The 26,117-nt window shown below is 38.2% G+C and overlaps 1 protein-coding gene across 3 annotated transcripts; it reads left to right on the top strand.

Annotated features, from left to right (window-relative positions):
- The first annotated feature begins 1,214 nt into the window (after window positions 1-1,214).
- LOC306885918 (actin-histidine N-methyltransferase-like) lies at window positions 1,215-24,548 on the top strand. 3 transcript variants are annotated; one of them, XM_079442734.1, is made up of 13 exons: window positions 1,215-1,294; window positions 2,758-2,885; window positions 4,070-4,162; window positions 5,078-5,226; window positions 6,034-6,106; window positions 9,402-9,658; window positions 15,214-15,272; window positions 17,156-17,270; window positions 18,222-18,296; window positions 19,198-19,364; window positions 20,756-20,841; window positions 21,385-21,545; window positions 22,762-24,548. In XM_079442734.1, exons 2-13 carry the CDS (start codon window positions 2,783-2,785, stop codon window positions 23,221-23,223), a joined length of 1,800 nt encoding a protein of 599 aa, XP_079298860.1. In that variant the 5' UTR covers window positions 1,215-1,294; window positions 2,758-2,782; the 3' UTR covers window positions 23,224-24,548. The 3 variants fall into 3 exon arrangements, with proteins under 3 accessions (XP_079298860.1, XP_079298861.1, XP_079298862.1); XM_079442735.1 differs by having other exon boundaries at window positions 1,221-1,294; window positions 2,774-2,885; window positions 22,762-23,555; XM_079442736.1 differs by lacking the exon at window positions 4,070-4,162 and having other exon boundaries at window positions 1,240-1,294; window positions 22,762-23,555.
- Window positions 24,549-26,117: the final 1,569 nt, after the last annotated feature.

The following is a 26,117-nucleotide window of genomic DNA, read 5'->3' as shown; positions in this document are numbered from 1 at the left end:
GAATGTTTTTTCTTTTCCAGCAAATCATCAGCGAAATGAGGTGTTTAACCTTCAGAATATGTTATTTCCCAACCCTAGAAGGTCAAAATAAATATTGTATGAGCTGGTTTTTTTTTTCTTAATTCATTTTATACCAGTTTGCCCATTTTCCAACCCTGTACCAAATCCCACATGCACACACTTTGTAAATATATCTAAAAATAAATAAATATATGAAGTAAAAAAGAGACATCATACATTGTAAAGTGGTATTAAAAATACGAATTATTGATTTATTAAAGTATTAACTATTATTAAACACATAAAAGAGAAATCATACATTGTAAAGTGGTATTAAAAATACACATTATTGATTTATTAAAGTATTAACTATTATTAAACACATAAAAGAGAAATCATGCATTGTAAAGTGGTATTAAAAATATGAATTATTGATTTATTAAAGTATGAACTATTATTAAACACAAAAGAGAAATCATGCATTGTAAAGTGGTATTAAAAATACGAATTATTGATTTATTAAAGTATTAACTATTATTAAACACATAAAAGAGAAATCATGCATTGTAAAGTGGTATTAAAAATACGAATTATTGATTTATTCAAGTATTTAACTATTATTAAACACATAAAAGAGAAATCATGCATTGTAAAGTGGTATTAAAAATACGAATTATTGATTTATTAAAGTATTAACTATTATTAAACACATAAAAGAGAAATCATGCATTGTAAAGTGGTATTAAAAATACGAATCTTTGATTTATTAAAGTATTAACTATTATAAATCACATTATAAATGGTTTATAACAATGCGTTATGATTTATATGTTGTGGCTGTGATTGACGGTTTCCTCTGCGAATCATGTTGCGCAGACTTTATCCTTTTATGGTCACTTTATGAACCCAAAGTAAACTTCTAAGCCTTTTCTGTTTGTGTAGTCAAACCAACCTTGTAAATCTGACCGACTCCCCTCACGACCAGTAAAGTCATTGCGAACGGGTACCGCCTTAACGCGAACCAATAGATACCTACAGTTTAGCGATGTGAAATATATTTACGCTTTAACCAATTATCTCACACGTATGCAGTTGCGTCTGGAACATTATCCAATTACTATACGCTTCTGTACAAGTTTAAGGCGGGACAAACGCGTCACTGGGCCAATCCGCTTTTTGAAAATTGTATTAGGGCGTGGCTTTGCCTCTGAAGTAGGTTAGGTTTTGCCAGCAGAGCGAGCAGAAGAGGATTGAATTCCAGGTTGACAGGAGGATCCCTGTAGTCAATTGGAAGGTAGTTTTGCTGTTCAATCTGATTAAATAATGTTTGCAAATGTGCACGAGGTGTTTACGATAATTAAACATCATATAATAAGCCGCATGCCTGCAAATGCGTCGCTGTAAATTGTGTGTAATTCAACAAATTGCGAAATGCAAGCATGCTGGTTTTGAATGTGTCTCAAAAATCTTGGGAGCAGCCTGCCTAGACAGATCTGGGCTGCTTAAAGCGTTCATTACGCTCCACAAAATGTTTGTTGAACGTTTCAAATGTTGCCCTAAAATGATGTTAATGTAGGCAGGTTTTGAGACACTTGGGCCATGACAGACAGATAGATGAATACATGTAAATATGAATGTATGGATTGTATGTTTATTGAGGTATTAATTCATGCATTGGCTAATTTATGATCACTGGACCACCCAGTGTTTAAAATGAAGACTGACATGCAGTAGTGTGTAATGTGAAGCAGGTGATCATCTACTGCTGGGTTTGAGTGAATGCATTGGGCCAAGCTGAGTTATTTTAAGGCATCAGTCTGCTTAGATCATTATCTAATATACTGATCTTGTGTTTTGAATTTTGATCTGTACAGTTTATGTTGTTTGTTGCATGTCTTTTGCTATCTAATGCTGTCAGCCAGTATAGCTGCAGTGCTGCTGCTGGTTCTCTTGTGGTTTCAATCTTAAGTAGCTCACTTAAGTGTTTCAATCCAATTTGCAGTTCTGTAATACAATTGGGCCTGTCATTGTTTAGTAAACAGTTGGCTTGGGGTATTTGATGGACATATCCATGGTCGAAACATTGGCGGCTTATGTATTTGTCTCTGAGAAACAGTATTTTAAAGAAATGTTTTTTGTATATATATTTTTATTTATTCATGAGTGATTGCTATCATAGCAAACAACAACAAAAAAGCTTTCAAGACTTATGGTTTACTATAGAAATGGTATTTTTGTGCGTTTCCCAAATTTGTACAGGTAGAGCACTCAGACCGTTTTGAAATATGGGAACAGCTGCCATAGGAGTCATTATTAAATTTAACGGCATGGAAGTTTTATGTTAATGACACAAGTTTGTTCCATGTAAGCCACATGTTCAGTGTTTACAGCGAAGTACCTGATTTAGGGCCCTTTGGCTCACTGTAGCCATCCATAGAATCCCTCACAGAGACCATTAACCTTTCTTGGCAATAATTCTAGGTTCAGAGATTATTTGGATGTGAAACATTCACATGTTTCTACCATTTAGTTATGAATGTACTGGACCTAAATATTTATAAGAGTTGTAGAGTCAGTACTTCTCAGACTATTGGCTCATTTATTGTACAGCCTTCTAGGTTGCATGAAGGCGATATGAAGCCTGGTAATAATTTAGCTTGGGTTATTTTTTCACTTTAATTTGAGCTGTAATTCAATATAATCACATTGAATTTGTTTTTATTTATTTTTGTTGCTTTCAACTTGCTATTATTATAGCCATCCTCTCTCCCAGACCAGCAAGATGGGTAAAAAGAGCCGAGTGAAGACCCAGAAATCAGGGACCGGGGCCACAGCTGTGGTTTCTCCGAAAGAGATGATGAATTTAATCTCTGAACTGCTGCAGAGTGAGTATAAAGCATTCTTTATGGCTGCATTCTTGTTTTGATATACTGTTGCAATGAATTACTCTCATGAGGAGCAACACTGTGCATCACTGGTACACAAAAGGCTTTTGTGATTATAATCGCATTACATGATTGTTATATTATTTATGGCAAAAAATATGCAGCTGGATACTGAAAATTGAACCTCTTTAGTTAGAATGGTTTCTTTATGTTTAAGTACATCTATTTAGGATTTAATCATCTGAAGCTTTTATCCAAATGGTGCCACCTGAGGTTACGTGCTCAAGGGTATGGTGGTACTTCATGAAATTATTTGGTTATTATCAGTCCAAATTTGGAACTTCTATGTCGAACAGCTCTTCAAATTTGCACGTCTCATTTTGGGAAGGACATGCACTTGTTTATAATAAAGACCATCCTTTTATTTTAATGGATTTACGAAGTCCACGACGGTCACGATTTTTACAAAAACAGCTATTAGAAGACATAAATCAGCCAGCTTTTGGTTATTTAAAAGAATGGTTCACCCAAAAAGGAAAATTTGTTGAAAATATACTCCGCCTCAGGCCTTTCAAGATTTAAATGAGTTGATTTTTGCACTGGAGCATATTTGGAGAAATGTAGCATTACATCACTTGCTCACCAATGGATCCTCTGCGGTGAATTTGTGCCGTCAGAATCAAAGTCCAAACAGCTGATCAAAACATTACAATAAGCAAAAAGCTGTGTGTTTGTAAGAAATAAATCCATCAAGATGTTTTTAACTTCAAATTGTTGCTTCTGGCTAAAATGCAAGTCCTCTATCCAATAATATTGCGTTCTCAAGTGAAATGCACAGCTTTGCATTTCACAAGATGTTAATTGATAGATTGGAGTTATGTGGATTACTTGTAGGTTGTTGTTTTTTTTTTAGCTGTCAGTTATTCTGACGGCACCCATTCACTACACAGGATCCGTTGGTGAGCAGGTGACGTAATGCTAAATTTCTCCAAATCTGTTCTGAATCTGATGTAGAAATAAACTCATCTACATCTTGGATGGCCTGAGTTTGAGTAACTACTTCTTTAATATGGAGCACTAAGCTGTTTCCCCCATAGTCACTCATTGTGTTTTGTTAATCTAAGCATAAGCGATTGTTAAATATAAACTTATTGGAATGTTTTTATTTTCTTTCCCCCATTCAGAGTGTAGCAACGCTGCTCCCTCTCCTGGGAAAGAGTGGGAGGAATATGTTCAGATCCGAGCTCTGGTGGAGAAGATCCGTAAGAAACAGAAAGGTACACCGTTGCTTCAAATGAATATGATTAGGAAGTTTTGAACCTTTAACGCAGCATGGTTTGCCTTGTGATTTGCCATTGGCCATTTTTAAGAAGTAAAGTATTAAACTGTCCTAGTTGCAAGAAAAAAGAGGTCGGGAAAAAAACAGATGGTGTGGAACACCCAGATGTAAAATTATTTCTGTCAGTTACTTCTTATGACTTTTTTTCATGGGTGAATGAGAAATTTTGCAGAATGTCTTTGAAGATCTTTTCCCACACAATGCAAGTGAATAGAGTAAATCTTCAAAACTGTCAAAAAAGAGCAATAAAAGCCATCAATGTGGCTCATGCACTATTTTTCGATTCTTTTCAAGCCAAATTATAGCTTGGCCATTATTTTTTGGGCTGTTCATTTTGCTATAAAAATGTTTCGGAACAACATGAGGGTGAATAAATAATGGCTTTTTTTGGTTCTTTTAACATGAGCTTAAGAGTATGAGAATCTTATTACCACAAAAGATGGGATGTTACACATTTCTTTATCTGATAGAATGACTTCTATAACAATATGCTCATATGCAGTAAGTTGATGTACTGTGGCAGACACAGAAATATCTTCGCTTACAGTGATGCGATGACTTGAGTAAGATCCTATCACATTACTTTATAAAATACTTAGTGGGAGTCTCAGAGATGTGCATTAGAACACATAAATATCCATTAGAATAAATATTAGACAGCACATTATGCAGTAGTATACACACGAGTAAAAGGTAGCACCATTTAGGTCCACTTGTGTGGTTTAACAGTAACATAATACAGTATAGTGCCGTAAAATAATGGAAATCATTACGGAGAAAACTTCTCATGCTGATGTTCAATATACATACAATAGCTTAATCAGCTCATGTTGGGATTGTATTATTTCCTCAGGGATGTCAGTTTCGTTCGAGGGAATCAGGGAGGACTTTTTCTCTGAGCTGATGGCCTGGGCTGCAGAATGTGGGGCTTCTTGTGACGGTTTTGAGATCTCCAACTTTGCAGATGAAGGATATGGCCTGAAGGCCGCCAGAGATATCAAGGTTGGTTTCTTAGCTAGCCCAGGGATTGTTTGATGGTAAAATTAATAAGTCTATTTTAGTTAAACTTTTTAGACTATTTAGTTATACAGTATGTCGGATACATTTTTTATTTTTTATTTTTATTTTTAATCTTGGTTTGTTTTTACAAATTCAGTTCTTGCAGCGCCTTTGTTTCTAAATGGGCTGTTCCTAGCCAAAATAAGCTGCAATATGAACCAGATCTCATGCTGGTAGTCTTTCTGGCATCAAACACTTGTGTATTATCGAGCTTCGGTCCATTGTGCTTCATGCTGGCTTTTTCTGCCACCTACAGAGTGTCATATCTTGAGTGTTGAAGGCTGAAAGCAACTCCTCTTATATATTGGTTGTAGATACAGTAGATGATAATTATTTGTGTGATCCCTCTTGATGGTCAGTGACCAAGTGATAATTACAGGTGTATATATGTCTTGATCATAGCTGTTTTCACCATCGTCCTTGTTAATGCTTTAGAAGAAATATATAGAGGTTATTCATCACATCATACTCTACCTCTAGATTTGATTGAGTCAATGTTCAGATAGTTTTGAATGGCTGCTACAGTTAGCCTTACTGACGTTTCCAGTTGCTTTTGCTAACTGCTAGTTATAAAATGCATTTTTAAGATGCTGTTCAAAAAAATTGGAATTTGAATGTGTCATGAAAGGACTAGCCCTATAATTAAACTAAACTTGTATGTAATGGTACATTAGAACAATTGGTGCTTTTGCATATGTGTGTTTAACATTGACAATTTAAATTGCCCTGTGGGCTTTCTGTCCATTTCAGGCAGAGGAGCTGTTCCTGTGGATCCCTAGAAAAATGCTGATGACTGTAGATTCTGCCAAGAACTCTGTCCTTGGTGAGTTTGCATAGTTGTAGCAATGTCAATCTTTGACCTCAAACTCTGACTATAAGCCCCTTCCACACAGTAATACCAGTAAATTGCCGTAAAATTACCGAATAACTGTGTTCACACAGGCAACGACATTCCGTCTTTTTTCCGGAAAAGCACCATTCACACATCCATTCCAAAATACTGGTAAATTCCATGACATCGTTAACCTCCAATGGCTGCGCTTGTATTTGTAAACATGGAGGGTATATGCGGTCATATGCGGTCAACTTTTGCATTCATGCAGTTGTTTTTGTCCCAGAGACATCGTAATAGACGACTACAAACCAGTGCTTAATTTGAAAATTTCGAGGTCCTGGAACAAATTGGGGTGATGGATCCGGCATGTGATTAGAGGAAGGAGAGGTAACGGAGCATTCAGCCGATCACATTGGTGGGCCAGCTTAAGTGATTAACAGCGTGCATCAGTTGCTTTTATTAAATTTTGGAAAAAAAACAGCAATTTCCAAGCCTGGGGGAAAAAAATACTAAAAAATAATGACATTTTATTTCACAAATCTCTGTAATAGAGTTATAATTAATCATGTCCAGAATTTCGTGGGGGATATTACATAGTTTTACTCATCCCCGCAGCTTTCAAGTTTATAATGAGGGAAATTGCTGCAGACATTTATTCAAGATAGCAAGTAGATTATATGAGTAAATAAATCCACACAAACTAGCAGATTAGTTCTTCTCGTCTTCTCTCTTTCACTCTCTCAAAGCGGCTTCACATCAGCGCATCTCGTCTGCTCGCAAGACTTTCGCTTGCATTTCGGGACAGTTGACAAAATTTTAACTTGTTTAATCGGGTCATTGTTGCATCGTCACAATTTATAATTTGCACGTCTTTTTAAGCCAATCAGTACTCGTGCGCTCCAAAGGCTGTTTCAAGGCTGAGCACTCAGTCACATCATAGCCTATAGCGAGTATCATATTGAGTTATTTTACGTTGTTGTTTAACTTAAGTGGCCAAATACACACAAAATTACGCAAAAATGGCCATCCTGGCCAGTATCCAGTGAATGCGTTATCTGTGTGTCAGAATGTTATGATTGGCCCGGAGTAGACGTCTTACGTCAGCGTGTTCTGAACTCATACGTGCTCATACTGGTAATTTTCCTTCTGCATTTACACGCAGCAGAATTCTGGCAATTTACTGGTAATGTTACAACTTCTCGTACCGGTAAATTGCCGGAACGAATTTACCGGTATTTTTGAAAAGGTCCTGTTCACACATGATCTCTTTTACGGCAATTTACCGGTAGATTAGAATATCGTGAAAAAGGTCAATATTTTGTCACTCATTTCAGAAAGTGAAACCTGTATATTATATACGTAGATTCATTACACATGGTGAAATATTTCAAGCTTTTATTTCTTGAAATTTTGATGATTATGGCTTACAGATAAGATCAATAAAAAAAGGATATTTTAAACAGAAATGTCAGGCTTCTGAAAAGTATGTTCATTTCTATGCACTCAATACTTGGTTGGGCCTCCTTTTGCATGAATTACTGCATCAATGCGGCGTGGCATGGAGGCAATCAGCCTGTGGCACTGCTCAGGTGTAATGGAAGCCCAGGTTGCTTTGATAGCGGCCTTCAGGTCATCTGCATTGTTGGGTCTGGTGTCTCTCATCTTCCTCTTGACAATACCCCATAGATTCTCTATGGGGTTCAGGTCAGGCGGGTTTACTGGCCAATCAAGCACAGTAACACCATGGTCATTGAACCAGCTTTTGGTACCTTTGGCAGAGTGGGCAGGTGCCAAGTCCTGCTGGAAAATTAAATCAGCATCTCCATAAAGCTTATCAGCAGAAGGAAGCATGAAGTGCTCTAAAATTTCCTGGTAGATGGCTGCGTTGACTGTGGTCTTCAGAAAACACAGTAGACCAACACCAGCAGATGACATGGCAGCCCAAATCATCACTGACTGTGGAAACTTCACACTGGACTTCAAGCAACATGGATTCTGTGCCTCTCCACTCTTCCTCCAGACTCTGGGACCTTGATTTCCAAATGAAATGCAAAATTTACTTTCATCTGAAAAGAGGACTTTGGACCACTGAGCAACAGTCCAGTTCTTTTTCTCCACAGCCCAGGTAAGACGCTTCTGACGTTGTCTCTGGTTCAGAAGTGGCTTTGTAGCCCTTTTCCTGAAGACGTCTGAGCGTGGTGACTCTTGATGCACTGACTCCAGATCCAGTCCACTCCTTGTGAAGCTCTCCCAAGTGTTTGAATCAGCTTTGCTTAACATTATTCTCAAGCTTGTAGTCATCCCTGTTGCTTGTGCACCTTTTCCTACCCAAATTCTTCCTTCCAGTCAACTTTGCATTTAATATGCTTTGATACAGCACTCTGTAAACGGCCACACCTTTCAGTAATGACCCTCTGTGACTTACCCTCTTTGTGGAGGGCATCAATATTCATCTTCTGGATTATTCCCAAGTCAGCAGTCTTCCCCATTATTGTGGTTTCAAAGAACAAGAGATACCCGGAATTGATACTGTATGGATGGTCATTAATTGAAACTCAAATGTAAATATTCTAATATTTTGAGATACAGATTTTTTACTTTCATGAGCTGTAAGTTCTAATCATCAAAATTAAAACAAACTTTTGAAATGTTTTACTTTACATGTAATGAATCTAAAATATATGAAAGTTTCACTTTTTGAAATAAGTTACAAGAAAAAAAGAACTTTTTCACGATATTGTGAATTATTTTTTTTTAGATGTACCTGTATGTGTGAAAGGGCTTAATGACATGGCACATCTCTCCCCACAGAGAAAATGGAGACCACATTTATATAAATGTTACTTTGTTGTTCCAGGAACATTACATACAACTTTTAGCTCTGTCGACAGCATCTGTGACATGCTGTTGATTACCACAGTAAATCTTTTAAACTTTTCTTTTTTTTTTTTCATGTAATATTTATGTTTTGTTTCAGCTTTATTTCAATGACTGAAAATTATTTTTGATAGTTTTAGTTAACAATAACAACACTGGTTAGATCACGGATATGGTTTTCTGAACTCTGAAATTTGAAAATGGTACCAACCATACTGTGGTTTACATGACCTGATATGAACTCCTTTAATTCCTTTTTGTGTGGTTCCTTTTTGTAGTCTTGGGCTTTCAGCTCAGTTACACAGGTCCAAATCAAAACCTAGTGTGGTAGCATAAGTGAAAAGAACCTTAGTTGTGTCTAGAAAACATTTGCCGACAGACTCCTACATTCACCTTTTATTCACAGGGCTGCTGTACAGTCAGGACCGGATCCTTCAGGCCATGGGCAATGTGACTCTGGCCCTACACTTGCTGTGTGAACGGGCCAATCCCAGCTCACCTTGGCTGCCCTACATCAAGACCCTGCCTGCTGATTATGACACACCCCTGTACTTTGAAGAGGAGGAAGTGCGGCACCTGCTGGCCACACAAGCCATACAGGACGTACTCAGTCAATACAAAAACACAGCACGGCAGTATGCCTATTTCTACAAAGTCATCCATGTAAGTTACACAGATTCTCTCTTAATTGTCTGTATGTGTAAATATAAATTAATTGATATTTTTCCTCCAACTGATTCATTTATCTAGGTTTTTAATTTAAACCGTGACAAATGAAAACATGACAGTGAAAATCTTTCATTGTACTACCAAAAGCATGTTTACATGTATAAATGCATTTAAAAAACATTCTGTTCATTGTAAATGCATTGTATTTTTTATAGCCTAAACCAGATACACTTGCCTTCTGCATGCTGTTTTACACATTTACCTTTACCTAAATAACCTAAGAGGTTAATATAGGCCTAACTTAAGCATCTAGTCTCACTTTTCAGCTACAGATATCCCTGAATACACCACAAAAAGTGCACAAAACTTTCTTCAGTTGACTTGTAGAGTTGTGCTCATATGTATGGCAGTTTTGATGAGTACGGTGACTGATAGCCCTATCTGTGTCTCATACATGGACTGCCAGCTGTTTGAGTGCAGGGCTCTTTAAGCAATCAGCGCCACAAGTTATTCAGACTCTAGCCACATGAATAGCTGTCCTTTACACTGCTGTCTGCTGAGGTGAGGAAATCCAGTTTTAAAAGGATCCCTGCTGTTGAAGGCACATTGGAGATGGGTAAAAGGAGCTTTATAATGCCCTCTTGCACCCAATTTCAGGGCCCCTGATAAGCTGCCATTGACATGGCTCAGAGACGGTGCTGCAGTGACAATCTTTGGCCAGCAGGAGGAGATGTTCATCCCTTAATGTAGTGTTCAAAGCCAAACATAAAATAGCATGAATTAGTTTGCTTTTAAATAATAACATGCATGTCCAAAAGTGTTAGATTTTGGTGTCAGAAAAGACTATTATATGCCAAATGGTATGAATCTTTTTGCTCTGTTTTAATAAGGAACAATAGAAATGTACTTCTAGACTAGAATATCTTCTTGTCACTGCAAAAGTAAAAACATCTGCTTGTTTCCACAATTCAAACTAAACCATTATTAGATATGTTGAGCAGTGAAAAATATGTGCTTAATATTCAGTGGTAGCTTCTTAAACTCTTAAGGTTTAGAACATGTGTTATTTCCGCTTTGGTTTCAAAAAGTGCATTATATTGCCATAAAATGTAATTCCAGTGTTGTGAAGAAAATCTTGAATATTTATGATTATTAGTGACACATTGAGATGGCAGTTCATTTCAGTGGGACCGTAATCTGTCCAATAAATTTTATCCCGTTTCTTGGACCTCCCCTTGGCTATTAAGGAAGCAATAATATGCTCTTCCAGTTCTCCCCAATTTTCATTCAAAATCTCTGCCAGTACATTTTGTTTCTTTCATTAGATGACTGTCAATTAGGGAAAAGAAACTAATATTTCACATTACTGTCGAGATAAGACATCAACTATTCATGCAAATAGTTAATGTATTTGTAATTTCGTCTGCAAATCTGCTGACATATCTTTATTAAATGTTTTCTAGTTTATAAAAGGGGGTTGGAGTGTAATTAGGAGCGGTATTATTGTTTCTTGTACTCTGTTAATAACTTTAATCAAGTGTATTTATACTGTTTTCTATACAGCGACTGAGACAAATAACAGGAAACACAATAAACTAGAATATATGTATCTGCTACTTTAAGCCATGGGCATCAGTCATCAAAAACTTAATCAATTTGCATATGCAGTGACTGTTTCATTGTCCATTAGGTGGCAGAAGTGAGTTACGCTTCTAAAGATACTGGTCTAAATGAAACGTTACTTCCTCTGAAACAACTTGGTTGAAGTTTGTATTGCTAAAATAAAGCTGGAGGACCTCATGACCTATTGGTGTAAAGAATTACACACTGATCACACTTTTTAATGAACAGAAAGATTCATTCTGCGTGCACTCGAGTAGGAGTTCGCAGTGAAATGAACACGTAACTTCTTTTTGCTCATCTAAAGCTCCTGTATTTTTTTTCTAGAGAGGTTCAGTTGAGGGGGAGGGTTGTCTTGCTGGCCCTTCGGTGAGTATCCTGTCCACTCCTCTCCTCTCGGCTCTTCAGGTTGTGAGCCAGTGTCACTGTAATGACTACTGTCAATGTCAGCCTCTCTTCTGAGGCGGCCGCAGATGACCGGGCTGGAAAATTAGCTTGTCGCATTGGCTTTGAATTGAATTGACCTGATTGCACCTTCCACACATGACTGACAACCCCAGCCCCCCCATCTTCTACTTCCTCCCACGGCCTGCTTTATCTGGTCCCTGCCTCCCCCCTCCTCTCGGCTTCTCCTCGGGAAGAACTGAGAAAGCAAGGCCCTTCACCTGCTGGAATTGAAGAGCTTTTTATATATATTTGCCTGCGTGAAGAGGGATAGGCTGTTGTCAACGCCAGGTGCCCTCCAAGGAGTATCTGAGCACCTCCCGTGTCCGCGGGGGACCAATGATAGCTGCTCGTTCCTCGCTGGAGCTGAATGCGTGCATGTGTGTGTGGGGGAGGTGAACCTCATAAGGTGACCCCGGTATGCAACGAATGCAAAGTAACCTTGGTGTGCTGCATCTGCTGCTGTTGATGAGAAATGAACAGGGTCCCAGTGGTATGCTCTCATCCCACCCCCTCTCTGCACCTGGGAAGATATCTGTCTGACCTTCCTGATGCACCTCGGAAAATGAGGGAGAGTTTGCGACGTTGAACGACGATGTTCGTTTCATCATTTTTATGCACAAAGTCGAATGTTGAAACAGTCGACGTAACGGAAGTAAGGAGTAAAATCAATCCCGTTTGAACCTCAGCATGCAAACGGATGACGAGCTCTCTAATACCGGCCAGTGCGGCGGATGGGGTGCTTGGGGATTCCAGCTCCAGAAAGACCTCCTGGAGGCCACCGGCCAATTAGCCGCGTTTCCCGCCGTCCTCGTTAAGGAGAGCAGGCGCTCGTGGTGGGAGCTTTTGTTTTCTAATTGATTTACAGGGCCGTTCCCCCCTCGTCTCTCTCTGAGCCGCGGTGCCATTGTGGCACATGATGAATTACCTCTCTCTGGTGATGCTAATGCATCACAAGCTGAACCTGCAGCGGTGCAGCTGCCCTTTTATCTCTAAAAACTACACCTCGTCAAATGTGCCGTCTAAAACCACCTCCATTTCATCCAACACTACCTCTGTACGTGCACACATCCTACATTTTTCCAGACTAGAGGCCTTCTACTAACCCACAGCACTCCGAGGGATCCGGGCAGACCTCGTCATGGCCTTTCTGCAGCCAGGTTCGCCCTTCCCCCTGAGGTTTATCACTCTGTTCAACTAATTATTGCCTTAATTGAATCTATTAAGGTACTCGGGCACTCGAGTATTCAGCTCTCAGAGGGCTGAAAATATCATTAACGGCACTTTAACCCTTTTCAGGTGGCCTATAATGGTTACCGATACTCAAAGATGTTTTTTTTTTCCCCATCTTTGTGTAGCTGGTCTCAGCACATCTTCCTACAGGAAGTCTGGAGAACCACTTGAGACTCTCTGGAGATTTGCCCTACTACTTCCATCAAAACCTCTAATATGCCCCCCCCCCCATATCCTTACATGAACCACTTCCCTTCATCTGCAGTGTGAGGCTCAAACCCAAGTCACCGAATTCTTACTCATTGACTTTACCCAGTGCTTATCTTTTAATGGATGTCCATCACCCTATATGAGCGCTGCTACCAATTCAGCCTGTTGCCAGAATTGGGGTTAAAATGAAAGGAAGTGGACAGGCTTTGCTCTGCTATTATATCGTGCTTTACAAATTCACAGCTGACCTGTAGACCTTCATCCACCTGAGCGTGTTAGACCTTTCCCTGGTTGCTCACAGTCGGGGCAGCTGAACAAGTTCTTATGCTCTGCTGTAGGGCTAAAACAATGTCAAAACTGGATTGTACTCTGCCGACACAATGAGTCACAGGCAAAGATATGACGTGGCCACATGGTATCACCATCTTCGCTAAGTGTGTGTGCGTTCTAGAGCAGGGCTCAATTAGTGCCAGGGAAGTTGATTAATGGGGAGAGACGTGGAAGGTAAAAGTTAGCCACTACTTCTGAGCGCTTGCATTTCATGCTTCTATTCCTCAGTTTGCGAACCTAATGGTGCAACTTGGTTGACAGAAGGAGTTTGCGCCCCCTTTCCAGTAAGCACACATACTGTTCTATACAACAAAAGCTTGTAGCATGAATTTAAAAGCACCATAAAAAATCTTCTAATGTCATTTAATAACGACAAACATTGTAATTTATATTACCATTCACTGGATTTTTTTGTACTGGTCAAGCTTAATGAGTCTCAATTGTTTAATGCAGGGATTCCCCTTTTTTTTTTTTTTTTTGTCAGCGGAACCTTTTTGACCTAAAATATTTACTTTGAAAGTATCCCCTTAGATTTTATTTTAATATTTTAGTAATTTAACAATATTCACGTTCACGCTTCTCTGTTTGGTTAATAGCCACATGACATGCAGGTAAACTAATAAAATATTTCATTTTGTTTAGTGTTTTTTTTTTTTTCTTCATTTAATCATCAGCTTTTCAATCAAGCCATGGTCAGTTGTTTGTCATTTGAGAATTGCATTTTCAAATATTTGCTGGATGTTGATTTAACATTCACTGTAACGGTTTAGCAACGTTGAGCAGAATCTTTAATAAGCGTCATCTTACAGTTGAAAAGCCTCATGTCACAGAGATGTTTTTATTAAGGAAGTTATTTTGCATGCAGATCTCTAAGTGATTTATCCTTTGAAGTCTGCCAAGTTCACTTTTTCTTTGTTTTGGTTCCAGTGTCTGTTGGGCAATTTTATCACTCGTTCTGTGTGATGGACTGATCACCCGAGTCGTGATTATGATATTCGAGCACAAGCTTTTTGATGTATTCAGTGTTATATACATATCAGCGCCATTACGGTTTGCGCGGTACCTCATTGTGGAGTACAGTGCTTCATTTCACAGGACAAGCGCCACACACACAGCCGTGAGAGCACCTGTGGGGGAAAAGAAGAATATCCTTCACTCTCAGCTTCATACCTACGTCTATTTTTATGGCTCATTTTGCATGTTCAGGAGGGTGCTACGGGCCGGCTGAATTAGACCCTGGCATTCTTTGCTCCCTACTTTTTTTTTTTTTCTACGGGATTGTAGCTTTTTTTTTTTTTTCCTCTCCATGACACCCGCTGCAAATGAGCCCTTGGAGGGAGCGAGTCTGTGGCTTTAAATGTAGATTTCTGTGGCACCAGTGGCTCTCTGTCACACAAATTGATGAAGCAGATTTATGACGGCTGCTGGGCACAACAAATTAAGTTGACAGTGATGTATGGGGGGCTAATACTACCATGATCCTTGCATAGCACCACTGGACGCTCTCTGCCTGGCTACACTCTTGTTAGGATCTGTTAGGTAGCCACATAATGAAATTCCACTGACTGATTTGTGTTTTTTTTTTTTTCTTGCTCTCTCTTTCTTTCCTCCTTTCCCCCTCTGCCTCCATATCTCGTTCTCTCTTGTCCTTTACTCTCTCTTTTCTCCTTTTTCCTTCCCTCCACTCTGTTTTCTTCATCTTCAATTCCCAGACTCATCCGAACGCCAGCAAACTGCCCTTGAAGGATGCTTTTACCTTTGACGACTACAGGTTGGTTGAAATGTCCTATCATGTTAAAAAAAAGTAGAACTTCTCTTCCCTGCTAAGGATCAAAAAAAGAAAATAGCAGGAAGACTGTAGGTTGGTTGTAGGGCTATGCGATGGCCTTTAAAAACGAGGCGTTTGTTCTCATTGTTCTTTCATTAGCACCAAATTATCTGTGAAGGAATAATTTATCATTGGTCCCCTTTCATCTTCAGATTGTTGAATATGATGCAAGTCTTTGCTCCCGTTGGGTAATGTGTGAAGAGAATGGAATAGCATCTTGTCACAGCTAATGTTGTCTTCGGTGGACTTCATGAAGTTTCTTTTAATAAATTGCGTCCAGATTATTTAGACTAGATGAGACTTTTTTTTTTTTCTCCAGGACAAATTCAGATCTAAGGTCATTTTATTGCCTAATATGCAGACTATTGAAGCAGCTATATTCTGTACTTTTTTAAATATTGTTTTCTCTGTGTAATGTAAGAAGGTAGTTTTATGATCATTTTCCACGCTTGCTTTGGCTTTAAGAATTAAACAGGCCGTTTTTACTCTTGTACATTTAAGAATTCTAATATTCAAATGACCCCTGTTTTGATTGGTTAACCATTTTGCATGCAAAATGAGCATCAGAACTGAATGTTTATTTTGTTAGCACACATTACTTGTCTTGTGATGATCAATTAATCCACAGTAAAAAAATAAATACATTAAAAAAAAAATTATTTATCATCTGCAGAACATTCTAGCTAGAGATGGTGAGGGTGGTGATGTAAATAACATGAAGATTTGAATGAACTGTTAGGGCTGGGCGATTAATCGAAAAGTAATCGAAATCGACATTCAGAACCTATAATCGATCAAATTTTTCCAGGTCGATTATTTCGATTACTTTCCCTTTAAAACACTACCGCGTGTGGAGTCACGTGACCCCGCTCCCTTACATTACGTTATTCCGCCGACATGTCGAGCATGAAGAGCTTAATCACTGAGACAACTGAGCAACAAGAGCAGCTTGTACCAAAGAAAAACGCAGTCTCTATCATTTGGACACATTTTGGCTTCAGTAAGGATGACATCGAACAAAATGAAGTCAGATGTAGACACTGTAGAAAAACAGTTTCGACGTCCAAAGGTAACGCCACCAATTTGTTTCAACACTTGGAGCACAATCACGTTACTGAATATGAACAAGAGTTATTTTATTTAGAAGAGATACTGCTTATTTTCTACTTTTAATAAGAAAAACATTGAAAATAATTTATTTTGTTTCCAAAAGTGCAAGTTATTTATTTTTACTTTTTTTATAAGAACAAAGTGACTGTTCGTTTTAGGCAATGTGTGCTTTAATTTCAGTTGTTCAACATTGATGTTCAATAAATAATCATAGATAGTAGATAGTGTGTGTTTCCTTAAATTATTTTAAAATCAAGCAATGCACCCTTCATTCAAAAATCTCTCACTTGTAATATGTGAGCATATTTACTGTACAAAACTTGTCAGTGAACTATGAGGGCAAAAAAATAAAAAATAAATAAAATAATCGTTCATTAATCGTAATTGAGTTAAAATGTTCAATTAATCGAGATTTTGGAGCCAAATCGCCAAATCGCTCCCCCCGCCCTATTAACTGTTTTTGCAGATTAGTGTCTATACATGGGAATTTTATTTTGGGTCTACATTAAACTCAAAAAGATTTCAAAAGAGCAAGATAAATCCTGTTTTCCATTGTATTCCCCTTTAACATGTTCAGCAGTTGTAGTAGATCAAATGCAGAGACAATACTTTTTAAATGGTCCAGAAATTACACATTACTTCAACCAATTTTGTGCCTGTTACAAATATTGAACCAGTTTTGAATCTGTAATGAAGCTATGCCATTTGTATATCAGGTGGGCAGTGTCCTCTGTGATGACCCGTCAGAACCAGATTCCTACCGCAGATGGAAGTCGGGTCACACTGGCCCTCATCCCTCTCTGGGACATGTGCAACCACACCAATGGCCTGGTGAGTTTGCAGCGCTGCTTCAAAATGAATACAGAGCTCCTCATCAAAAATCATTTATGAGTAGCAAAAAGCTTTTCCAACCAATTCAGTTTAACCATTTTTCTATAAACTCCTGCATGATATGGATGTTTACAGTGCTTTCACTTGTATTGCAGTCTTGAAGTACAGGAAAAAAACATTTACTTTTAAGGAATGCAAGAGCATCTAATGTGATTTTTCGGTAGATTATGCCTTCATCCCAAGGGATCTTTTATATTTATTTGGATAATTTGTCTTTGATTGCGCTTTGTAGCTCTTGCCACAGAGCAATATATCGCCTCTGTTCATATGATTCTGTAATGCACTTATATCCTAAAACGAAGTTTTGTTTCAAATTATCATGTGCATTGAAAATCACGGTCATTAAAATGTGTAATGAAATGGTTTTCTGGTAATCCCCTGGTTAAGGTTGTAAAAAACACATTGTATGTGTTGCAGCAGTGTTTTTTTGGACAATTTACTCAGTTTATTTGATTTAGTTGACTTCTGAAGATTTTAAGAGATTTAATAGTGAAGGATTGTATTTGTAAGGGTGTGTTATTTTAATAGATTGACTGTATAACTTTTAATAAGTGGTGTTTATTTGTTGGATTTGCCGTGTTTTGTTTTATTTGTCTTTTTCTTACCTTCAGAAATATTTCAGAAAATAGCCTTGCAGTTGTGGTGACTAAATACTTATAATTAATACTTTAAAGCTTTTAAATATGTTAAAGTAGCAAAAAAAAAAATAGCTGGCCAATTATGGCTGATGTTAACATGAGATCTAATAAAAAATGGACAGTGCAATGGTGTCCAAAATGTTTCAATCACTCATCTTGTAAAATATATTATATATATATATATATATATAGATATAATATATATATAGTTTATTAAGTTACTCAAATATTCACAAGACCTGCTCTGTTCTAGATTACGACTGGCTACAATCTAGAGGATGACCGATGCGAATGTGTGTCTCTCAAAGACTACAAAGAGGGTGAACAGGTGAGTCTTGCAACACTATCACAGCAGCTCAACCCTCTTAAGATCACAATTAGGGTGACCATTAGTCTTTACAGCAGAATATCTCTGACAATAATCACATCTACCCATGTGATTGACAAAATCAGCGGGTGTATTTCGTGCAATGCTCTGTCCACCTAATGTACTTGTACATTTTCAATTTCCATTCGCGCACTTTCACCTCAGTGCTATTGCTGTATGCTTGTGCTTCCGTAATGCATTTATCAGCCAGCAGCCATTATGGAGGCCCGGGGGTAATATCAGAGCGGAGGCATTCAGATCCAGCCATGGGGAGAGCGGATACGTGGGGCACACAGTGACAGGCCAGGTATACACCCCCACCCCCCTCCAGAATGTGAATTATTTGATAAGATTCGCAGAGACAGCCAGTGGAAGAAGAAAGAGAGTGCGGGGGCCGGTGTGGGGGACTCGGACAAGCGTTGGGGGGAGTAGGAGGGGCCGTTTCTGGAGCGTCGCTCTGTACAGAGCCGTTTGATCCCTGATTCCTGCTGCTGATTTCGCACTGGGCTGGAACTCAATGTGGAGAGGCTGAGAACAGAATTGAACTGTGCTTTTCTCGCCCCCTCTCTTTCTCTCCAGCACTATGTTTTATCTTTCTCTTTCACACTCTCTCTGCACAGCACTATCTGTAAATGTTGCAGATGTGCTGTTGAGCGGAAGACGTGAGCAGTGTTTGAAAAGACAGTATTACGGGAAGGAAGTTTTCAGGGCTAAATTGCCACTGGTTAATATCACATCCATTCCCATTGACCTGTGCATCCATGAGTCCATGAAATGAAGGGCAGTGCTTGTACTCATTTATGCTTAACTTTAGCAATGTGTCGTAGTTATGCCAAAGGTTTTCCGGTTTCTCTCCCCTCAGATCTACATATTCTACGGTACAAGATCCAATGCAGAGTTTGTGATCCACAATGGTTTCTTCTTTGAGGACAACGCACACGACCGTGTGAAGATTAAGCTTGGTGTGAGCAAGAGCGAACGTTTGTATGCCATGAAGGCCGAGGTTCTGGCTCGTGCTGGGATTCCTGCGTGAGTATCCTGTACAGGAATGGCAAACCACATGATGCACGTCGAGTCAGATGTTTTTCTTTTGTGGCTTTTCTTTTTTTTTTTTCTTCATTATTTCTGCAGTGTTCTGTCTAGTTTTATTTCCATATAAACCCATTAGACCTCATATCTCATACTGTTTTTTTTTTTTCTTTTTGCTGTTAATTTCTGACAATGATCTGCTCTTCGTAGCGCTACTTGAGCTACAATGCCCTCAAGGATTATTTGCTTTAGATGAGCCATGAAAAATGTAATCATGATTATAACCAAGTGAATAGGAATTTTTGGATAGACACTTAAAGACAAAAAATGGCTAATAACTTTACTCGGAGAACTGCTATATAATAATAAGAATAATAATAATAATAATAAATTATAATAAGTAATTTTTATTATAATTACTATTGTTGTCATTATTAATACTATTATTTATTATTTGTTGTTGTTATTGGTAACATCGATTTTTTTTTTTTTTTTTTTTTTTTTTTTTTATGTTTTTATTATTTTGGTGTCTGTTGTTTTTTCGTGAAGGTGGCAGTAATTCTGGAGGGCAGTTTAAATGTGATTTTTTTTATTTTTTATTGTAGCTGTAATCTATAATGTGTAAGGTTTTGTTCTATTATTATTTTATTTTTATTATTATTATTGATGGATGACAGCTATTTTTATTTATTTATTTATTTTTTGTAACTTATTTTGGTTGGTATTTTTCCTGAGGGTGGCAGTAATTCTGGAGGGCAGTTTACATGTAATTTTTTTCCCCCATACACTTAAAAAAAGCTTTCTTTTCCTTTTCTCCCCTTTTTTCATTAGCTGTATCTTTAATGTGTAAGGTTTTCTCATGTTAACACCCCCTTCAATCCTCTCCCGATAGAGAGTCATACTGCTACAGGAATCATCATCCAGGTGTAACAGAATTACACTGCTGTAAAATCTCTTCTATTGTGGCGTAATACTATCAGTGAATTTTCTGTCACACAGATCAATATCCTTTAAGTCTCCAAAACAAAATCCACACAGGCCCATATGAAATTACCTTTTGATTCAGGTCGGAGTCGAGATGCTCCTTTTCATCCCACTTTAAGTCAGACAGCAAGAGGCCATAGATATGCTCCAGTAATTAAACGGTAAATTATAAATGATTGAGCGTGTTTTTAAAAATGCATCAAGTTCAGTGGCTTCTCATCACTTCAGATCAATCAGTTGTCATGCGACGGGGAGCAGTGCCGTGGTCTCGTGCAGGCAGGAGGCTTCCATTAGCACCTGCCCGTTCTGCTGGAGTTAATTGGGGTTTAATTTGAGAGAGGTGGGGGGTGGGGGTCAGTTGGAGTAACACCCTGCTTTGAACCCTCTCTGGTTCTTCTGCTCCTCAGGTCCAGTATCTTTGCCCTGCACTGCAGCGAGCCGCCCATATCAGCTCAGCTTCTGGCCTTCCTGCGTGTCTTCTGCATGACTGAAGGTAAGAATCTTTGTTTGTCTCGATACCTTCACGTCTGGCACTAAGGTACACCTGTGGGCCATAAAACAGGAAATGAGATGCCATATTTCATATCACATTCTTACATTAAACTAGTCAGGACAACAAAGCCTAAACAAGTGTGCCTCAGGTGTTTAATTGATCAAGACAGTGCGGCAGATGTGTGGAAGGACTGATCCAGAGTCAGTGAAATATTAATAAGCATCTATGTAGGAGAAGTTTTTGTCATAAATCCCATAAAGCAAGGCCATGTCCTCTGGCAAGACCTCTTAAGTCTGAGCTGATACTTCAGAACTTTTATGTTAATTTTTAAACGAAGCGAAGCCCCTGTGCTGGGGGCTTCTATTTTACTAGTGTGACAGGATTCAGCGGTGTGCACGAGCAAAGCACTCATTTGGCAAGCCCTTTCATCTCGTTAGCAGCCGTGTAATCATACCTTACATAATCGCCGCAGATCAGACCTGCCGGCTCACTAGCACGGCAGATTACTCCCTTAACCAGAGAGGTGTGCGTTTCTGATTGCAGAGGAACTCAGGGACTACCTGGTGGGCGATCACGCCATCAACAAGATTTTCACCCTGGGCAACACTGAATTCCCTGTCAGCTGGGAAAATGAAATCAAGCTGTGGACGTTCCTGGAAACACGGGCAGCGCTGCTTCTCAAAACCTACAAGACGACCTCAGAGGTGCTGGAAGAATGGCAAACAATCTTTGAACTTTCACACAGATTTTATAAAACATCTTTTAAATAGTTTAAAATGTTTAATTGCATAGGGAACTTAAAAGGTAGCAACGTTCTTCTATTTGCTGCTCAAGAAATATTTCTTATCAGTTTTAAAAGCCGCCGTGCTGCGTAATAATTTTGGGGGGGTTTTCAGGATTCTTTGATAAAGTTCAAAAGAACAGCACATATTTGAAAAATAAATAGTTTTTTACAAATGTATTTACTTTTGATCAATTTAATGAGTCCCTACTAAATAACATATCTAATAAATTATTTATCTTATACATATGTACAAATGGCACAAACACACATTTACTTAGCTGTCTAAATGAGGACATTGCATAGACATCTATTGTTTTTACATATAGTTACACATTTTATAACTTTACCATAACCCTAAATAGTCCTGCTTTTTTTTTCTGTGAATACAAAATATGCTATATAGTTCTGTACATAGTCAAACCAAAAGTTATTCAGACACCAGATATAATTTAATATATATATATTTTTTTTTACTAGTGGGTGCAGGACAGTATGCTTCATTTATGTACTGTAAGTGAGGATAGCAAAATAAAGGAAACTGACATATTATATCCCCAAATTCTTCATACAGTGTACTACCAGTAAAATTGATAACAATCTGGAACCAAAAATGGAATCAAAAAGGACTTTTTGACCTGACCGTGTTTTGCTTAAGTGTTTTGCTTTCATTGGTAATGCAACCTTTTTACACCACAGACTTAAAATTAAGCATGGCTTGGTAATTGGTTGACCTAAATTGGTATGATATAATTGTGTACTTAAATTTAACAGCTGACAGCTATTCAACCTAATTCATTACATAACTTTCTATCAAAGTTATCTGACATTAGCAAGATGAATTTGATCTGACACAGTTTAACTCTTAAGTTCTTGTCATATTTTATTACCATTTTCTAAACTATATCGAATAAACTGTGATAATGTGAGAAATGTTGAAAGTATCTGAATAAATTTCGGTTTGACTGTATACACACAAACATATAATATTGGCGCTGTCAAATGATTAATTGCATCCAAAAAAGTTTGTTTACATAATATATGTGTGTACTGTGTATACTGTATTTAATATGCATATATAAAAGCACACTCATACAGTATACATTTAGAAAATATTTACATGTATTTATCATGTTCAGGAGGACCGCTCCATGCTGGAGAAGCCCGACCTGTCCTTGCATTCCCGCATCGCTATAAAGCTACGGCTGGCAGAGAAAGAGATTCTAGAGCGCGCCGTGTCCTGCGGTCGGGCCAAGCGCCTGCACTTCCAGAAGCAACTGGACGAAGGGGCCCCGCTGCCACTGTATGAAGAAAGCGACATCGCCCTTTTGGAGAACGCAGATGCCAAACTCCCCATAATCCTTCGCAAACTTGAAGACGACGAGCGTGTTCAGGAGGAGATGAACCTGGCACAAATCAAGCCGGACGCTGCCTGCCTGGACTCCTCCAAGACGCCCATTCTTAACGGCCAGTGTAAAGATCTCAATGGTACTCAAGAGGATCCTCCAGGAGGTGATGCGGTGATGATAGAGAGTGAGGCTGAGAAGCACGACCCGAGTACCAAACGAACTGAAGTTGAACCAAAAGTTGGCGGCAAATAGTCATAACCAGTGCATGGTGGCAATCTTAGTTCCTGCTATTTATTTATTTTCGTTTAAGAGACTCACAAATAGGAGCAAAAGCTTTCTAAACTAAAGCAGTGTATTTCAGTTTAAACATTTTTTGTTTTTTTATTAAATGCAGCTTAAGCTAGCTCAAGCTATAAGAAGCCTGTTGTTTGTTTTTATTTTGGTTTATTGGAGTTTTTATCAATGCCACATTTGGTTTCTTTTGTAGTAGCTTTGCTTGTCCTACCAGTAAAAGGTGGTAACAAGGTGAGGAAGTAACCAATCATATGGACTCCTATCTAGATGAAGGCTTTCTCGGACTTCACAAAATGAAAGAAAAAAAAAAAATCAGACTTTAACATGGTAATGTTGCCAAGGATGTTTCTCTTTAGCCATCTAAAATGCTGACTGGGAATTTTACTTCTCTTTAACCAGCCGTTGCTGTAGATCATGCCAGAAACGTGCTTGACGTTTAGTGCTGCTTGACAATCATTACTCTTATGTTCTGACATCGATCTGTAAAGAGATCATCACTGCCTAGCTGCAAGCTAGTTACTTTACTCGCATAAAAAGTAAGGTTACTGAAAGACGTCAGTCCCAAAAAAGTATATATTTTCATGCACTTCAGAGAACAGTCAGTGCATTCTCAAAGTGAGCATTAGTTTCAGTTTTGAACAGAGGATAAGAGGTTGTTGGTAACCATGTGGTTACTCTTTGCTCTGAATGTAATTCAAGGTTTGTGTGTTAAAGCCATTCATATATATGTATATGTTTTTACAGTTAATGGACATTGAGACTACGATCTCCTCGGACTAACTTCTCTCATACAATACGGGATCTTAGGGAAATCTATTTTTGTTTTTCAGATTTTTATGCAAGTATTCACTGCAACACCAAAACGATCTCCCGCATTTGTCATGCAACTGTTGTGGTCATCTTTAAGCCTTAACGAATGCCATTTAAGTTGGATTCCAGATACAGAAAAAAGTATCATCACCCACAAGGCACGACTCCGTTCCTGTCAGCTTTTAAATAACAAAACATTGGGTGCTATTAAGTAAGAGAATATTTCACACAAAAATGAGAAATCTACCATTATTCACTCACCCTAATGTTGTTTATTTATTGGGCACTGTATTCTAAGTCTTTTAAAGCTATATGATGCAGTTTGGTCCGCTCATACGAGGCTATCATATGGCTTTGGAAGACTTTGAATATAGAATTTTTTTTTTTTTTTTTTTTTTTTTTTTATATAAATCTTTTCAGCACAGCTTTTGATAATACGAACTCTCAAAGAGATGCATAACAATTCTTAATATAATAAAATATTTAAAAATAAATAATATGAGGGTAAGTAAATAATGACAATTTTTGGGTGAAATAATTATTAAATCTTAGAGCTGTGTTCCTCTACCCAGTCACATGATCCATCAGTAGTGAGTTGTAGTAGGTGGTGAGAAATGTATCAACATATACACCCAATGTTTTGTTATCCTTTTGAAATTGTGTACATGTACAGAAATGGAAATTACATTTTAGTTCAAGTATTCAGCCCAACTAAACAGCACTGTTCAATATACTGTTCAGCATGGTTTGTTGAAAGATGACGAGTGTATGGAAGTCTGTCACTTGTTCTTGCTGCTTCTGTATATAGATTTATAGCTTTGGAAATCTAACAGCTTTAATACACTTATTCTCAAATCTTTGATGTGATCTAGCCATAAAGAAGATACACAATGTACTGCACTCCCAGTACGTCAGTACACTACTGTATAGGTAAGAGCCATTAGAGTCTGTCTACAATGACAAGTCCAAGATTAAAGTTCTGTGCATTTTTCACCTGAATCAAATAAGGTGGAGGGCTTTTCTTCAAATCTTTGACCTGTCTATCTGTCTTTAAGAGGGCCTTTTTAGAAAAATCCCCATTAGGAGACATAAGGGCACTCGTCCATTGTCCTTTCATTCTTCGTTTCTTTTGCAGGGGGAAAAAAAGGTTTTATTTAATGTATTTTTTCATTCTTTGCCCCCCAAGCCCCATTACAAATTTATAAAAGAAACATTATCTTGAATCATTTAATTCGGGGCAATTAAATTTTGAAATTCCACTTTCATTATTCATGGGCTTCAAGATAAAACCCCTTTAATCCCCGAATAGATTATTATAATGGGCGATAGTGTGGGCAGTGGTAAACTCGGGCAGCCCTGCACATGTCCGGTATTGTTAGTATTCCTCATGTCAGGGCTGAGAGCAGGAGTGCATGGAGCTCCCTTTGGCCTGGGACCGTGCCACCAAAGTAATTCTGCTTATGAATAATACACAGCGCTTCTATTAATATAGAATGCCGTCAGACCCTAGGCGGAGGACCCATTGTCATGCAAGTATTTACCAATACATGTGCCGTACTTGAGAGAGGGGGGGGCTTTCTTTTGAAGGTTGCGGGGTCACATTTCCATGCACGTTAAGTGGTCGAGTTTCCAACCACTGCACTCTTAGAAATAAATGTTCCATAAAGGGTTTTTCAGCTCGCTGCCATACAAGTTGTATGGGGTTTTAAAAAACCGTCTACAATGGGATCCAGAATCTGAGACACCTAGTGAAAGTGTTGCTTTTGCATTTTAACACACAATTTGCATAATTATTTGAGTTGAATTCCGTTGAAATAAACTTATAAATGTATTTGGTTTGTCTCTCTTTTTGCTTTAATGACAGAAACACTCGAGCTGCATTAACTCCACAAGTTTGTGTAAAACCAGATGATAATGTTCTCCTTTATTTAAAATGATCCAAAGAGCATCTTGTGCTTCAATGGAAGCAAGAAGAACTGATTGTCTATACAAAGTCACACTCAGTGATAAAGCAATAGTGCAAAAATGTGGTCATTTTATGT

The sequence above is a fragment of the Barbus barbus genome (genome assembly GCF_936440315.1).
Source record: "Barbus barbus genome assembly, chromosome: 20".
Classification (NCBI taxonomy): domain Eukaryota; kingdom Metazoa; phylum Chordata; class Actinopteri; order Cypriniformes; family Cyprinidae; genus Barbus; species Barbus barbus.
Note: the sequence above shows the minus strand (reverse complement) of the source record. Positions and strands in the feature narration are given on the sequence as shown.

Bases quoted from the DNA above. Each gene is read 5' to 3' on its own strand.
- LOC306885918 (XM_079442734.1), top strand. From the start codon at position 2,783: ATGGGTAAAAAGAGCCGAGTGAAGACCCAGAAATCAGGGACCGGGGCC. The intron at 18,297-19,197 runs GTGAGTCTTGCA...CTCTCCCCTCAG, and splicing joins ACTACAAAGAGGGTGAACAG to ATCTACATATTCTACGGTAC. The intron at 19,365-20,755 runs GTGAGTATCCTG...TCTGCTCCTCAG, and splicing joins GCTCGTGCTGGGATTCCTGC to GTCCAGTATCTTTGCCCTGC.